The 18,278-nt window shown below is 37.2% G+C and overlaps 1 protein-coding gene across 1 annotated transcript; it reads right to left on the bottom strand.

Moving 5' to 3' along the window:
• Positions 1-1,572: 1,572 nt before the first annotated feature.
• Positions 1,573-15,161, bottom strand: FUNDC1 (FUN14 domain containing 1). The gene is made up of 5 exons (XM_054566393.1): positions 15,003-15,161; positions 14,053-14,209; positions 10,031-10,106; positions 5,071-5,199; positions 1,573-3,036 (listed from the first exon to the last, which is right to left on the bottom strand). The coding sequence occupies exons 1-5, from the start codon at positions 15,028-15,030 to the stop codon at positions 2,959-2,961; spliced, it is 468 nt and encodes a 155-aa protein (XP_054422368.1). The 5' UTR covers positions 15,031-15,161; the 3' UTR covers positions 1,573-2,958.
• Positions 15,162-18,278: the final 3,117 nt, after the last annotated feature.

Below are 18,278 nucleotides of genomic sequence, written 5' to 3'. Positions count from 1 at the left end.
AAAAAGTATAATATTCAAAGTAATAATGAAATCTACTAGAAAAACTACAAATATATTAGCAATAAAAAAAGGGGGAAAACAGTGGATGTGCACAAAATTCCTTACCTTTCAGAGCAGACATTCACTATATAGTATCCGAACTTGGACAATAGAAGTACTATAAGTATAAATATATTAAAATATATATAAAAAGAACTATTAACAATGGTTGTCTCATAAAAGGGGACAAGGGTGGGCATTTATGTTATATCTTACCATCATCAAAATTGCACCCATTATAAAAACATATTACTAAAATGTAACTGAAAATAGCTATTTATAAAATAGTACAAAACTACGACTTAATTTTTATATAAAATACACATAAGATGTATACACACAGGTAGAAAAGACTCCAAAGGCTATGTACCAAAATATGGACAGAAATTATAAGTACATCATATTATAAACATTCTATATATTCTTTACACTGATATATTTTTCTATAATGAACATATTTCATTCATATTGTATTTTAAATAAAAAACATTAAAAATCACCTTTTCTTGTGAGGAGGGTTGGGGAGGGATATAAGAATAAAAAAAATCAGTCAAAATGTTCTTATATATCTGCCAAAACCTATACCACAAAATATCTATATTCCATATACTCAAGTTTTAATAAAGCTTGCAAACATCCTTTATGTCTTCAAACATAAAAATCTCCATTTTAGACGAAGGCAAGTTATAGGTTTTTCATTCTAACCAGGCCCTATCAAATCCTTTCTGATGAAGCCTCTAATTCACTGGACTGTTTCCTAAAGGTTTCCTATTGGTTGACACCAACTCTATCTAGCACAGTAACATGCTTTCCACATGCTCCTTCACTCATTCACATTAGCTCAATACCTACTGTGAACAAAGCATTACACAGCTTGTGTCACAATTTAGAGATTAACACATCCAACTGCCTCAAGTACTATACAACCTTGTAGGGAAATGCTGCAGACATGAGGCAGAACAATGGCTAACAATGGTTAACCAAGATAAGACAGTATGGAGAGCACTGATATTTTGCATTTCATGCAAGTATTTTCAAACAAATCAACACATACTTGGAAATGTGTAAGTAAAAAGTGCCATCTTTTTCAGTTTTCATTCATGTTTGGACTCTGAAAGTAGTTATCCCTACTACTAATTTGCTACTACAGCATATGCCAAGTTTTCCTACATTATTATATAACTTTTCACATAGAAATAGTTTAGTCTCTATTTTAGGGCAAACATTTTTGTGCCCCCCTTTCCTACTGTATCATACACAAAACAGACACCATAAATATTTCCAAAATGAACATGCTGAGCCAGCTTTTAGAACTCCGCCCACAGCAGTCTGCACCACTGTACCAGATGAAAGCATGACGCACACATGGCCAAGGTTCTGCTTAATGTAGAATACAGAGTGGGACAAAAAGCAGGTTTACAATTGTTCATATGGAAAATAACACAGTAATTAATAATAATATAAAAATAAACTATATTTTGCATACTTACAACTGTAAACCTAATTTGCTCTAGCCTATATTGTATCCCTTTAATTCCATAGCAATGAAAAGCTTGACCAAGCATAAACAGAAAAAAGTTCAAAGAAGAAAAAAATAAGTATTTATAAGCAAAATCACTTCACATTAAGAAAGTCCAAGTTTTATTTAGCATTGTATCTGAGGCACTAATGAGAGTAAAGAAAGAGCATGAAGATCTTACATTCAATTTCAAGGAATCTTGTGATAATGAAAGCACACAGGTTGTATTCAATGTCGAAAGTATCAAATGCATTATTTTTTCAGTACACAAAATACACTGTGGAGGACTTGCTATAGTCTAAATATCCGTAGTCTTTCTAATCTGAAGACTCCAACACATGGTGTTCCGATGTTTTCCCAATTTCAATCTAGAATTCTATGGACAAAACAAACAATACAGAAAGCTTTTCTGCGCAAAAGAGCCTCAGAGGGAGTGTGATGTCATCCCTGAGAATCAAGTCAAATGGCCTAGTGTTCAACCAATATAGTGCTACCAAAAGTTTGAAAGCCTTAATACTTATATCTCAGACTAGATCAAGGTGACAATCCTCTTTAAGTTACAATTTCATAATTATATAGAAAAATCATGATTCTTCACAGTAAATTCATACTGTACTATAAAGTATTTTAGGTAATTTTTACCATTTTGTGAAGAGGCCAAAATAATAATTAGGATTAGGACTTTTAGAACCAAGAAAGGAGGTTCACTCAAAAGTTAATAAAGCAGTGAACCAACTATATGTATTCCTCAAAATAATTATTTCTGCTCAAGCTGTCAGGATAAATAAATAAGAAATTTTAAGCTTACATACAAGAAGATATATTTTTACTACTACAGACATCGAAGAAAGAAAAAAAGCTTTAAACATGTAATATTTCCTTAGAAGAGCCTTTCTTCAAATTGTTTACTACAGTTGTTATATAAGCAAAGTAAGAACTGCAGAAAAAAAAAAACCTCTAAAAATTGGTATTAAATCTGTTTAATATCTTTAATAATTCTACTATTTCTAAATCCTTCCACAAAAGGGCATTACAGTTCTTCACTTTATTGCCAACATATCTTTTTTAAAAAAGTCAGCCCTAATATTGCAGCTATAATACAAAGTTTTATTTATTGGCACTATACTATAAAGCACAATGAGGAACATCTGATTTAAATAAAGGGAAGCCATGTTCTGCTCAGGAATACTATTGTTCGTATACCATATAGGTTGTTTTACGGCAGATAATAATTTGCCAACCTTCAGATGACAATATGCTAAGTTGTGAGTTTCTTATTTTTCAGCTAGCTGTTTCTTGCCACCCTGGACAGCCTGGTAGCATGTAATGTTGAGAGATCGCCTTGTCACCCCCACTGCTTTTCTCACAGGTGACTCCGCTGTGGTAGAATACTCATATCTTTAAGATGCAAGGCCCAGCAGAAAGCCTCCCACAAATCCGCTGGATATCACGATGTTCTGTTTGACAAATTCTGTTGCCTAAAACATAAAGTTTTAAAAAAATACTCTTAATTATGCTACAAAATGGGTGAACATTATGCTAAGTGAAATAAGAAAGACAAAAAAGGACAAATGTTATGATTCCACTTACATGACCAGTCAAATTCATTGAGACAAAGTAGAACAGACATTACCAAGGGCTGGGAGAGGGGTTAATTGTGGGGGCTACTGCTTAATGGTTGGTTTCTGATTGGGATGATGAAAAAGTTCTGGAAATGGATATGGTGGCACAAAACCATGAATGTACTTAATGCCATAGAATTGTGCACTTAAAAACAGTCAAAATGATTCACTTTATGCTATGAATATTTTACAACAATAAGAAAGAGAAATAAAGATGCAAATTTAAAAAAATACTCTTAATTATTGAATCCAGAGCTAAGCAATGTTTTCAGATGTTTTTCTCAATTCAATAATACTCAGCAAAAATTCTTGTGCACCTACTAGAGCAGGAGCACAAGATGACAGGCCTGTTCCTTATAAACTGAAGGAGCCTACAGCCCCCAGCCAGGCCCAGTAAGCTTCTTGGCTACTGAGATAATTGGTAAATTTAACAGATAGTGAGTGCCTACTCTGTGCCAAACCCTGTTCTAGGCCCCCAAGCTATAGCTGAGGAATAATCTCAGAGGTAAAAAGAAATCTACCTACAGAGCAGGCATAAATGGTCCATTCATCAAGTTATTAACACAGATTATTTAATAAACTCCCATAGCATGCACAATGATGTTTATTAACAATCCACTTAGCCAGTAAGAAAAAATGTATAGAATCAAAAACACAATACCCTCTTGATAAAATATATATTTAACCCAAATAAAATCATGAACCAATTAGACAAAGCCGAACTGCAGGATATTCTACCCAGATGCTTCAAAAATGTCAGTGTCATGAAAGACAGGAAAAAAAAAAATCCCCAGATGAAGGGACTGTTCAAAATTAAAGGAGACTTCAGACACATGACAACCAAATGCAATATATAACTCTTAAGAAAAAAAAGTATAAAAGATATTTTGTGGAAAAATTTTAATATGGACTGTGTATTAGGAAATACTACTGTATTATGTTAAATTTGAAGGGGATAATAAGGGTAACTGCAGTTGTATAGAATACTCAAACCCTTAGGAGATATGTGCTAAAGTCTTTAAGAGTGAAAAATCATGACATCTTAAATAATTTGGCGTGCGCATGCACACACACAGAGAGAGAGAGAGAGAGAGAGAGAAAGCAAATGTTGCAAAACAATTTTGAGATGAAGGGTATCTGGGTATTCCCTGTATTTGCCTTTTAATTTTTCAACTGGTTCAAAATTTTTCAAAATAAAAAGTTGGGGGAAGTAAAAGGATAGAACAAAAACAAGGAAAAGGGGCCTGCCTGGTGTGGCTCCGTGGATTGAACACCAGTCTGCAAATGAAAGGGTCGCTGGTTTGATGCCCAGTCTAGAGCACATGCCTGGGTTGTGGGCCAGGTCCCCAGTACAGGGTACACAAGAGGCAACCACACATTGATGTTTCTTTCCCTTTTTCTTCCTCCCTTCCCCTCTCTAAAAATAAATAAATAAAATATTTTTAAAAAAAACAACAAGAAGGAAAAGGGAGTTTCAATTCTAAATCAAATATAAGAAGAAAATAAAATACACACAAAACACTAATAAAACTAATATATTAAAAAATACACATTTTCAAACTATTTCACCTCAAGAAAAAAAACAAGCAATTTTAGTTTTCCCAGACCTGGTCTACAAACATACACATTTGTAAAAGCAGAGGAAAAATTCTGGAAGAATAATGTTACCAGCTTTTACATGTAGATAAAAGTAGATGGGAGATGGACCGAGGAATGTTAATTTTAAAAAAATTGATTTAAATGGTGGCTTCTTCCCAAATTTTATTTAACACTCTAGGCATAACCAAAAATATCAATTTTCTTAAAGAGAAGATAACCCCAAGTCACATTTTCTACTAATCAAGACCCATTGAAAAAATAAAAAGGGAGGCAAAATGTACATTGTTTTACCTCTTCAATTATGTTGTTGATTTCAGGTGCTGCCTTATTTGCTCGTTTCTTAATCTGTCTTTTTGCTTTGTTTACACCTTTTTCAACTTTCTTCCAGTCAATCTGCACATAGCCACTGTGACTTGCAATCTACAAAAATATAACAAAAATGGTTAATTCTAAAACAACTAGGTGGCTAATGAACCTATTAGCCAGGTGTATATGAACATTCAGATTTCAAGAAATGTATGAAGCTTAGAGGTAAGAAATCATAATTTATTCATTTAACAGATACTTGAGTGCCTACTATATGCCAAGCACTTTTCTAGGCCCCCAAGCTGCAGCCAAAAACAAGGGAGACATAAATCTCCACCCTCAGAGAGCTTCAGGTCTGTTGGGGAAAACATATTAAATACACATAATTACTTAGAGATGATGAACACTAAGTTCAGGAAAGTATAGTATATGATTGGAAAAGATTCCAAAAATTATATTATAACTGTACTAAATATCTATCATAACTTTTGGAATTTGGGAATTAGCTAATAAAGGCAGAGATTATTAAAATTATATAGCTAATAGAAAAGCAACTTTTAATTAAATAGATGTTTAATTATAAGGGATAAAACTAATCAGTTATTAGGTCGGTAAAGCAATCTAAAGTATCCTGATAAAGGCTCTTCACTAAATCTGACTTTACTTAAATTAAGAATGCTTTCTGGTAAGTGCTTTCAAAAGTGAAATATAAAAGAAATATATTCTACACAAGCTTCATGCCATAAATCCTTTTAATAAAACTATTGCTAAACGCGTATTAACCAACAACAACAAAAACAAACTTTTCACATGGTGCTACTGAGCCACTGGAAAATCTCAACAAATATAATAGTGTATAAGCCAGTACACTAAGTTAGTCCCTCCAAATAAGAAAATCAAAATATAAAAGATCACACAGTAAGCATCTTTCTTTGTAATATTTAATTTATCACTTTGACTATGAACCACACATAAAATACTTCAATAATGAAAATATCTGATTTTATATAAATAGGTTGGGAATCTTAGGTTCCATTTTCACTCTGAATGACTACATAGAAGAATTTATTTATCTGTATTTCTTCCTGTATTTATTTATCTTCTTTCACTCACTTCAAACTCCAGCTTTAGTAAAACACTGCTGATTAAATCAAATAGCAAGTGAAAGCTTTTCCTGGCAGCAGCTGACATGGCAATCTGGATGGAGGTGATGACGAACCTTTAGGACTCTCCCATAAAGAGAAACTATAAACCCTGGTTAAAATACAAGAGCTCCAGAATAAACAAAAGCAAGCAGATTTTGAAGGGGAATTAAAACTTGTAGGAAAGGTAACTAATATAAGGTAAGTTGCCCATTTTTCTGGCTTTATCCTGACACAGTTGCAGGGTGGCTAACGCTTCAAAAGAAAATATGTCATCTTTCCAGCCTGAACAACCAGAGGACAGGGCCCAGGACAGTAACAGCTGCCAGAGAGGAGAGAGCTAGAGAAGGGGAGTCCCAAATTCTGTGTCAATTTTACCCAAGTCCTGAACCACACATTCAAGTGGCAGAAGTGAGCATTCTACTTAAGGCTAAATGAAAGAAACTGAGATTTGAGCTACTACCCACCACAGGTGAAATGGAGTTTGCAGTTTGAGTCTAACCATGTTAACTGCCTGCTAAAATCGAATCAACATACTTCAGACGCATAAATTTTAATCCAGAGTCTCCACAACATAACATTCCCAATGCCTGAGATAAAATCCAAAGTTATTTGATATATGATAAAACAGAGAAATATGGCCTAGTCTCAAAAGCAAATCAACAGATGCCAACACTAAGTTGACCCAGGTATTGAAATTACCAGGACTTTAAAGCAGTTATTATAGCTATGCTCAATGAAGTAAAGGAAACTATGCTTATAATCAATGGAAAGAACTCTCATCAGAGATATAGAAAATATAAAAAGAACCAAATGGAAATCCCAGAGACGAAAAATACAGTATCTGAAATAAATTTACTGGATAGGCTTAATGGCAGAAGGTAGATTACAGGAAAGAGTCAGTGAACTTGAAGCTACATCACCAGAAATTATACAATCTAAAAAAAATGGATCAAAAAATAAATGAACAAAGCCTCAGGAAATTATCAAAAAGCCCAACATGCACTAAATCAGTCATATTCAGAAGGAGAGAAATAGGAAGAAACAAATTACTTTTAAAAATAATGGCCAAAACCTTCCCAAACATGATTAAAGACATACATTTACAGATTCAAGAAGCTCAGTGAACTCCAGGTAATGATCTGACACAATAATAAAAAAATAATACTTAGATGACGTGGGGGGTGGGGGTAGAATGCAAGCATAGAGATTGGGGGGGAGGGTGGTGCAGAGAAGTTCAGTAGATGATAGCTAAGTTTTCATATTCCATAATGGGGAGCCAATAGGTAATATCTCAAACTGAAAGATCAAAAAAAAATGTGCAATTAACTTCTTTAAAGGAAAAAAGGCTAAATACTTTAAGAGTTAGCTAAGAGTTCAGCCCTTGTTGGTGTGGCTCAGTGGATTGAGCACTGGCCTGCGAATGAAAGGGTCGCCAGTTTGATTCCCAGTCAGGGCACATGCTTGGGTTGTGGGCCAGGGTCCCCAGTGGGGGGCATGTGAGAGGCAACCACACATAGATATTTCTCTCCCTCCCTTTCTCCTTCCCTTCCCCTGTCTAAAAATAATTTTTAAAAAAGAGTCAGCTAAGAGTTCAAAGTACTTGCCTCAAGGGGAGAGAAAATAGGAAGGTAGTGAGGAAGGCAGAGTACTACTCTAATCTGTAACAAGTCTTGTACATGTATTTGACCTTTTGAATTATGGGCATGTATGACTCTGAACAAATAAATTGAAAAGATTCATACACCAGTCTATTTTAACATGGCAGTGTGATAATAATACCTACCAGAAAACACTTAATATTGACTTCAAAGAACATGTGGACTAGGTCTGGAGAAGTAGAAGGTGGCAATGTGGACTTGAGTGGTGCATACTGAGTGAACAGAAATGGACTCTGTAAAACTGATATGTAGAATGAATTGTAATGTGTAATTCCCTCTATTCTGTGAACATTTCTGGAAGCTCTGCTTCAGTTCAGTAAACAGAAATGACTTTCCACTAAACAGAAATGACAACTGAGTTTTGAAATAGCTATAGAATTAGATATCTTAATTCTTAACTTATATAAACCAAAGTCAAAATCAGCTTAAATAAAATTATCTCCTGTACAAAAGCTGGCATATTCATCCAAAGGAAATTTAGATATTCACATTTCTTTTTACCTCTTAACGCAAGAAGCAATTACTCCTAATAATGCCACCAACAGAAAGAAAAAATATTTTTAAAAAGCTGCTTAGTAAACAACTCAAAATCTGTGCTTAACACATACAAATCCAATTCCTTTGTACCTCAGGCAACAACACTGGTTATTACATGATCAATGGCTTAGGTGTTGATTTTGGCTGCTGTGACCATCATTTTTAAAATCTAGTACAACTGACAGTTCTCTGTATCTTTAAAATTGCTGCTAACATTCATTCCCAGAGATTTTCACTTTTAGGATTTACTATATTTGATCTTCAGGGAATATTTTTGAAAAACTATATGCCAAACAGACATGAATTCCACATCACATCGTGATAAACATCCACTAATGGCAAAGCATTTTTAAATCTTAGAGGAACATGAACAAAACTAAAATTTCAAATCCACCTGCCTCAGAAATAGGATTATGGATTTTTTAAACCCAATTTCCACTTTCTATATTATTACAGTTCCCTAGTTTAAAAAATTAGACATTGCTAACAATAATTTCCTCTGTGACGGAAAACGGATGGCTAGGGAACGGAAAGGAAAGAGGCCTTTTGAAAATTATATACTGTGTGTGAATTTTAAATATACAAGGTCTATCCAGAAAGTATCCTCCACATACAATGAAAAGTAAGAGACATTTACTGAAGAAGACACAAGATACAAGAAACATTGTAGACAGGACAATGATGCCTCAGTTCCCTTCATGGTAGGCACCCTGGGAACTCACACAGTTCTCCCAATTGCCATCAGCTGCCCCATTGTATTTTCCTGATAGTCTGAGATCTCTTCCCTTTCAAAGGTGATTTTAGTTTTTGGGAAAAGCCAGAAGTTACAGGGGCCAAATCCAAGCTGTAGCGGGGCTAAGTCACCTGGGTGATTTGATGTTTCTCCAAAACCCTCTGTACTAGACGTGATGCATGATTGGGTGCACTGTAGTGATGAAGCTGTCAATCACCAGTTGCCCATAGCTTCAGCCTTCTGAATCATCCAGATAGTTTCCGCAGGAGTGCTCAAGCTTAACCCAAAATCTGATGTAGATTCGCTGCTCTCCTCTCTTAGCCATTTTGAATGTGATGGCCACACAGTACACATGCTCACTTAAAGGCATCTACCACCCCCACTGACTAGTACAGCAAAGTCATCATTGTTCACACATGCACATTCCAGTCCACTCTCCTTGGCTTCCAGGTTACAGCAATGTTGCAAAAACCATTCTCATTATATTAACAAGGCTGGACTTTTTCCGGACAGACCTCATATGTTTAAAATGTTCAGGATGAATAGGTTTATATTATTAATGAAATGTTTATTTTGCTAAGGAAATGGTTTAAAGGAAATTGGGTAAGTAATAACAACAAAAAATGAGGCACCATGAATTTTAATAGTTGTCTTTTTAATACTTGGGATTATACTGTGTTTAAAAAACTTAGAAGTATTTGAATTGTTGTCTTTCATAACAGATGAAAGCTTTCCGTACTCATTTTAGTTTTTTCATAAACTGATGCCTAAAAGAAAAATTCCATCTTCTATTAAAATGGACAGGAGTGAAATAGCTAAATTTGACTTTCTCAGTTCCTAAGCAGAGGCAAGGAAATAAAGCTCTGACATACCTGAAGGAGAAGAAAGCCACCACCTACTGCGGTTGCTGCAAGTTTTCCAACCTTCTGAAACAAAAATCCTGCACACCTTTAATGAAATACAAAAAAATGAGATTAATGTATTAAACTCTCTCCCTCTTCTACTTTTCATTGCTTTATTAATAAAACAATGTCTTTCCATTTCTTTTGATCATGTCCCTTACCTACTCAGGAACCCTCAGTGTTTCTGTTCAGTTATATAAGCTAGTCAAAAAAGGCACAATCTTAAATTGTCTAAGATTTTTATAAGAAATTTATAGAAAAAAAAAATTGGCTACTGAAACTGAAGGTTGAGCATTCAGAGGTTCACTATACTCTTCCTTCTACATTTGTAAAGTTTAAATTTCCCATAATAAAAGTGACTTTTATACAGTCAAGATGTTTTACATACCTGGCTTGACCCTCACTCTACCCAAAACTTCTGCTCCAACCCAATTAGTTTCCAAATATTTCATCAGCACCACTCAAGCTATCAATCTCCCTGCTTCTAGGGATTTCCACCTAGCTCTGCCTATCTAAAGCTTTTCTACGCTTTAAGGTCCAGTTGGAATTCCACCTTCATGACTCCACTTCAGCCCACATTTCTCATGGTTTTCTTACCTATATCTATCTATCTCTATATTAAATCTGTTTTGTTTCATCTATCCATTAAGAATGTCATCCCATATTCCTTTTTTGATTTTCTCCAGTGAGCTTATACTCCCTCCAGTATTCTTGATCCATAGTGTGCAAAAAAAAATCTCAGATTTCTAACTCTGGCCTTGTGTACTGGGTTAAATAATGACTCCTCAAAATCTATGTCCTTCCCAGAACCTCAGAATGTGACCTTATTTGGAAGGTTACTGCAGATGTAATTAGCTGTGATAAGGTCATACTGGAGCAGGGTGGGCCCCAAATCCAATATGACTTAATCCAGTATGTCACAGAGACACATAGAGGAAAGATGGCCATGTATTGACAGTGGCAGAGACTGGAGTAAGCCTATAAAGCAAGGAATGCCAGGGATTGCTGGCAAGCACCAGAAGCTAGGTGAGAAGCTAGGTGAGAAGATTCTTACTCTGAGCCTCCAAGAAACCACCAACTCTTCCAACACCTTTCAGACTTCTATCCTCCAGACCTGTGAGAGAATAAACTCCTCCTTTTAAAAGCCCAGTTGTGCTACTTTGTTAAAACAGCTCTAGGAAACTAATATGCTTTCATAAATGGATATTTTACATTTCCAATTATATCATGAGCCTCTTTGGCACCCAGAACCACATACAGGCATACCTTGTTTCAATGCACTTCACTTTACTGTGCTTCAAAGATATTGTATTTTTTACAAATTGAAGGCAAGGTCCCTCCACCAGCAAAAATACTATGACTCTCTTTATTGTGGTAGTCTGGAACCAAACCTGCAATATTTCCAAGGTATATCTATACTGAAAAAAAATCCCAATGCAAACACCATCTTTTCAACCCAACTGACTGTTGCTAAGGTCCCACTTTGTTAGGGATAGCACCATTTTCTAGGCTCGCCACCTCATGTTCATCCCAGACCCTGCTTTCTTCATCACCTTCAAGGTCCAACTGATTGCCACGTCTATATACTCTATCTCCAAAACATTTGACTGTCTTCTTCCCACTCTCAAAGCATCACTACCTTGTTTCCAGACCACACTAAGTAATCTTCCAGACCCTCTAACGAATCTTCACTCCTCCCATCGATCCTAGCAACCACCCATCCTGACATTAGTTTTAATTTATTATGATAAAAAAAAAGTATAGCTACTTACAGCTAAATATAATCTTAGCCTCCTACTCATGTCCTGTATTGGTCTGAATTGGTAACTAGTTAGGTTAATGCCTATTAACCATTCTTCTTTAATGTATGTCACAATAGTACATCTATTTTATACCCTAAGAAAATTGCAAAAATTTACCACACTGAATCTAAAGTCATTGCAACAAATTACCTGTGTAATATTAGTCCTATTACATAGCTCTGGGCTGACACTTGGCTTTTATCCAAACATATGTATTACTATAAAAACCATGTCCCTCAGTAGGGAAGTCAGCAACAAAGGCTCAGAAAAGGGAAAGGAGGATGTAAGCCCCAACCAGGTCTCAATAACATCCCAGGAAGCGTGCTCCACAATCATGTCTATCCTTTGGCTGATGACACAAATCACTAAAATGAATCACTAACTTCCCCTGCTCTATCGTAGGCTTTCCAAAAAACTTCTGCCATCTATGGAGCTCCTCAAGACTTATGGGGGAAAAATGGGGACAACTGTAACTGAACAAAAAAATTTTTTAGTAAGAGTGTTTAGCCCTGGCTGGTGTGGCTCAGTGGACTGAGCACTGGTCTGTGAACCAAAGGGTCGCCGGTTCGATTCCCCATCAGGGAACACGCCTGGGATACATGCAGGCCAGATCCCCAGTGGGGCGGGGGGGGGCACACAAGAGGCAACCACACATTGATGTTTCTCTCCCTCTCTTCCCCTGTCTAAAAATAAATAAAATCTTAAAAAATAATAAAATAAAGAGTTTAACCTACAAGGAAAAAATACACAATGAGTTAATTCTATTGCTCAATTATTTTTAGTCTTTCTTCAGATGGGGCTTTAGGCCCTGACTTATATTAACCAATAATCCATGGCACCAAACTATGAGCTTCTTTTTAAGCGTTAAGACCAAACCCTGAATTATGGGGACCAAGTTACAACCGGCCTGTGGAGAATCATCTGAATAACCAGAGCCCTGACAAGGCACCTCTTGTAATTGCAGACTTTTTTCATAAGCAGCATTAATAAGTACATATCATGAATAAATACTGCACCTCAGCACCACAGAACCTATACAATGAGTGTGACTACGATAAAAATGATTTTTTTAAAGATTGTATTTATTTATTTTTAGAGAAAGGGGAAGAGGAAGAGAAACATTGCTGTGCAAGAGAAACATCAATTAGTTGCCTCTCGAACGCCCTTAATCGGGGATCTAGTCTGCAACCCAGGCATGTGCCCTGACTAGGAATCCACCAAGCAATGTTTTGGTTCCAAGGCCAGGGCTTGATTCATGGAGCCATGCCAGCCTGGGCTACCATAAAACAACATTTACAAAAAGGCATATAGGAGTATACCATTGTTCCAAGGTGCATGTAAATACAAATTTAAAAATTAATTTTATACTTATCAAGTTTAAATATGTAAATATTTAAATTAATGTAAGATGAATTTAACTTAGAATCTAAGACAAAAATGATTATTCACAAGTTAAGCACCCACACTAACTTCAAAAATTCTCTATGGTCATGAACATTTTCAAAATAAAGGGTCAAACTTGTTTCTGACCCTTACTATTTGGCTAATCTTTTATTAACAGAATTAGATCTATAGTAGCAATTATATAATCATGTAGTCTGAAATGGTAACTGGTTAGGTTAATGCTTATTAACTTCTGAATGTACTCCACAGTATTTTTATAACAATCAGCCCATTAATTCCAACAAAGACTCAATGTTCCACAACTCTTCTTCAAAGTATTATAATCCAAACTAGCCCACAAAAATCAACAGAATCATCTATACCATAATCAATAATTTTTACTGATAATTTTACACTGCTCTGCACAGGGTTCACAATCCTGAAGCCCAGTTCTATTGCGGGAGTTCTCACAGGTTTTTCCAGTTATTAGCACTGAACGAATAAAAATTATTTATGCATAATTAACTCATCTATTTCTTCCTTTTTATTATCACTGAATCAGATCCACTATATCCGATAAATTTGAGAAGGGGGAAAATATATAAAGAATCAAAGGAACGATGAGGAGGGAACAGTAGAACAGTGATGGGCACAGGGGAAGTTCATCAAAACCCAACACTAATGATTACACTAATCATCGTGATTAACAATGTAAAGAAAGCCACTGAGTGAGTGCTGTAACTGTCGCACATACAAAAGGGCAGCAGTCAGGCTCCCAATGAAATAAAGTGAAAAAGGTATTCTCACCAGCCAGTCACTCCACCCATTACAATCTGGGTGGCTACTGAGTATTTTTCTACCATAGGTCCAGAACTGTGGCCAAAAACACGATTCCACCAGTGGTGTCTTCTTGCATACTCAGTTAAATCCAACACTTCGTAAGAGTCATCATCACTTTCATATTCTTCAAAATAGAAAATAGAAAAAGTAAATTTAGAGTCAATCAAAACTCACAACGCCCTATACAGTTTTTATCTGTTACAACTCACGGTTACTTTCAGACCACAGTTAAAAACACAGAGATGGAAACTAACAGTATGTTACATTTAAATCCTTTAGATTGGGTCCTCAATAGTAAAGAGCCTAGCATCTCCTTCCCAAAGGCCCAGAACCAGCCAGGCGGCCCAAGCCAGGACCAGGTAACAGTTACGCAGCAGTGAGGGGTCGCCCACCGCGCCCCGACACCGGCCTCAAAATCTCTGTAGGACCAGGTCAGTTACACACGCAGCAGTAGGTATACCCCCACCCCCCAAATTTCATAGGGTCAGGTCAAAGTTACACAGCAGTTAGGAGTCACCTCCTCAAATCTCAGTAGGGTAAGATCAGTTTCACACCATGAAGGGTCACCCTCAAATCTCAATAGGGTTAGGGCAAGAGCAAGGTCCACTTTCTTCTGTGGGAGAAAGAGGGGGGTCCTCCTCTGACAGAACTGGTTAGGGTCCCGGCAAGAACAAATTAATTAAGAGTCAAGACTGAAAAACACGTTTGAAGACAGAAATGAAAGGCCAGAGGGGGGATGTTTTGGGGGTGGAAGTCGCTTTTCGTCTGCGTTCCGCCGGGTGGGGAGGGAGAGTCTAGTTCGGACGGGTGTTCAAAGCTACTGCCTAAAAAAAGAGAGCCCGAGCCAAGGCGCCCCAGGAACAAGGTCGAGAGTTCTGCGCCGCGTATCAGATACAACTTCGGACCAAGCCGCTCACCTTGGGGAGGGGGGTTCCGAGTCACCATGGTACCGCCAGCGGCCTGTATTGAAGGTGGTCGCCGACCGCCCTCCTCTCCCCACTACTTTAAGAGCCGCTCTAGGCCAAGGTGGAAGTCTATGATCTCTTTTTCCGTCCTCCTCCTTCTCCTCCTCCAAGCGCGTTACCCAGTCCCCACCCCCTCCTCTCAGCGCAGGGCCTTCTGCGCAAGGCTGGGGGATGGGGAGCGGGAGGTAGGCTAACAGCCCCGCGAGGGCCTGTGGGAGTTGTAGTCGGTTGCCCTTGCAACCCTGGCTTCCACCCAACCCCCCTAAAATTTCCATACCTAATTGTAATTTTGTTTTAAACCAGCCTCAGGGCTGAAGTGGAAGGGTTCATCACTTGGTGGTATAAAGCTTAAACCAGCTTGGCATTTTGAACAGCGTACCAGAATTTAAGCCCTTAAGAAAAAAGGTTTTTAAAAAGAATTAAGAGCAACCCTGTTTCAAACCATGCTATTCTAAGAAGGTAAGGGCTCACCAACGGCTGGAAAATTTTTCTAATGAAATGCCTAGGAACTGACCTGACACCACGTATTCCAGAGGACATACATTTTTTTTTAGCATCATTTTATCATTCAACGCTGACAGAGGAACCAGATCTAGTTGTAGACCTAGAGACCCTGTGGGTTTCTGTAGAAGGAAAAACCGTGTCGATCGCCAAGCACCTAACTCAGGTTCACATAAATCAGCCTTCAAACTTATTTTGAATTTGCATTGCACCTGCATTCACTGTACAATTAAAACAGCCCTCTTGGTATTCGTTTTAATGGAAAAACAAATTCTTGTATAGGTTGCATTACTTAAAATATTGACTTACATAATCACCCTTGACTTTTCAAATGCTGGTGGTCTAAATGCAAGGGTTGATCCTCTGAAGTTTCTCAGCCTGTGGCCCCTGAAATGCAATTCTAAGACTGGTTGGAGATGCTAGTGTTCAAAGACAATTACTTTGTGTGAGACTCACTTTTCAAAACAAAACAACTTTAAAGGAAATTAGTTCAGGTGTCCTCACTGACAGATTTTTCCAGAAGTTACAGATTGGAGTTCATACACTACTTCCTCACCATTGCCCATGCACTGCTAATAAGATGCTAACAAATAGAGAAATAGCAAATGGACCACTGAAAGAAAAGAAAGGAGAAAAGGTAAAGGAAAATAAAAAATTGAAAGAGTGGCCCTTGAGAGGACTACCTGCCACGACTCAGTTTTAGTTAGGAAGTTTTAATTTCAGACCATCCCATGTGGTTACTTTAGGCCTCTGAGTTTATAAGGCCACCATGCAGGTCTCCCCTGAGCTTGCAGAGTTTAGTATGCGGCCCCTTTTCCATCCACATTTCTTACCCAGTAGGGAAAAAGCTGTCATTCTGTTGGCTCAATGACAAATGGTTTATTGTGTAAATTGTATATACAGACTTTATTTTTTTTAATTTATTTACTTTTTAAATACATTTGTCTCTGCCTCCCCCCCACCACTTTCCCCTGCCCCTTCCCTCCTACACAGACTTTAATAGATGCTATAATCTTCCTGATGGATTCAAGTAGGTGATTTTTTAAATTCCCATTTTAAATATTGTATTTTTCCCCAGTCAGCACTAATAAGCATCTCCATCATGAAAACATTTATCCACAACTATACCAAAACATAGTTTGTGTAGTCCCCAATTTTTCAGTGGGTAGTGTTCTGAAGTTTGAGTAATTTATTTGAAATAGAGAACATTTTCTACTTAATCCATATGAAGCTACAATAAAACCATTCCTTCCTAATCTTCACCTTTCTTCATTATCTTTGGAAACCTCATTTGTTAAAAACAGTCCAGTCAGAATGGAGAAAAACAAATGAAGACAAAAACATCAAAGAGAGGAGCATTTCACACTCCCTGGGCAGTCTAATTTCTCCACCCCCCTTTGCTCCAACTGTCACTCCCTACTAGATATCTGCATTTGAATGACACACTGTCTATGAAGCTACACAAAACAATAACAAATTCAGTCACTTCTTTTCCCTTTCTTCTCTCCCACAGTTAAGCAGCCATTTCTCCTGTGTTTTCACTACCAAGGTGATGACGACCATTCTGTCCTTGATGCTATTCAAGGCCATCCTTTAGACTACAGTAATGGCCTCTCACTTGGCTTCTTCCTGCATTTTCTTGCCTCTCCCAATCCAACCCCAGTCTCATCCATTCTGTCACTAGATCTTCCTTTCTAAAACCTAAATCTGACTATAGTCGATCCGTGAACAACACAGGTTCAAACTGTGTAGCGGTCCATTTATACATGGATTTTTTTCAATAAATATTATAAATCTATTTTCTCTTCCTTATGATTTTCTTAATAACTTTTCTTTTCTAGCTTACTTTTGTTAAAGAGAAAACCACAGACCCAAAATGGCATCATTTGTGCAAAAACCCATGTTCTAATTGTAATTTCAACCTCTCCCAGAAACATAATCTGAATCAACCAGTCTGTAATTTTCTGGTCAGGCACTACTAAAGTAATCTGCCCCTTGGGCCCTCTCCATTCCCACCCTCCTAGAAAGAACAGGCAATCTGTATGATAAAAACCCTTCACATTCTCTTCTCCCAAGCAAAAGATGTCCCTCTCCAAAAAATAAAAATCTTTTCTTTTGTTAATAAGTCCCTTTGCCCCAGCTGACTTCCTATAAAAAACACATTTGTACAATCCCTCAGTGTTGCTAGATGGGATGCTGCCAGATTCATAAAACACTGAATAAAGCTAATTAAATCTCCAAATTTACTAGATTGAATTTTATTTCTTAACACTTTACTGTACAAATGCATTATATAATACCTACACAAATTATGTGTTAATCCACTTGTCACTGCTAGAGGAGGTCGGCCTTGGACTGCCTGACAGTGTGTAGGTTCTTGGCTTCATGAAGGAAAGATCTCATAACACAAGTCCAGGGATTTTGAGTGTATGTTTATTAAAGCTGGGGACAGTGAAACAAAGGAAGGACTTAGGGTAGAAGAAGCAACAGGAGACAGCCTAAGTAGTGCTCTGCTTTGGCTCTCTAGGAACTCAGTAAGGAAAGAAGTAAGCCACTGTGGGGTTGCTGTGAGTTTTCTGAAAAGTCAAGAGAAAAGGGGGCCTTGGAGACAGCTTTAGAGGGTTAGCCTGGGATGAACTGCCACTGCCCATTGCTCCCCTCCCTGGTTGCAAGTCTACTGGGGACCCTTAGAGTTTAGGAGAAAAAAGTAAAGATGCATGCCTGAGA

Source organism: Pteronotus mesoamericanus, unplaced genomic scaffold, assembly GCF_021234165.1.
Source record: "Pteronotus mesoamericanus isolate MK-2021 breed Mesoamerican mustached bat unplaced genomic scaffold, CSHL_Meso_final contig_173, whole genome shotgun sequence".
Classification (NCBI taxonomy): domain Eukaryota; kingdom Metazoa; phylum Chordata; class Mammalia; order Chiroptera; family Mormoopidae; genus Pteronotus; species Pteronotus mesoamericanus.
This window is presented reverse-complemented; position numbering and strand designations above follow the sequence as displayed.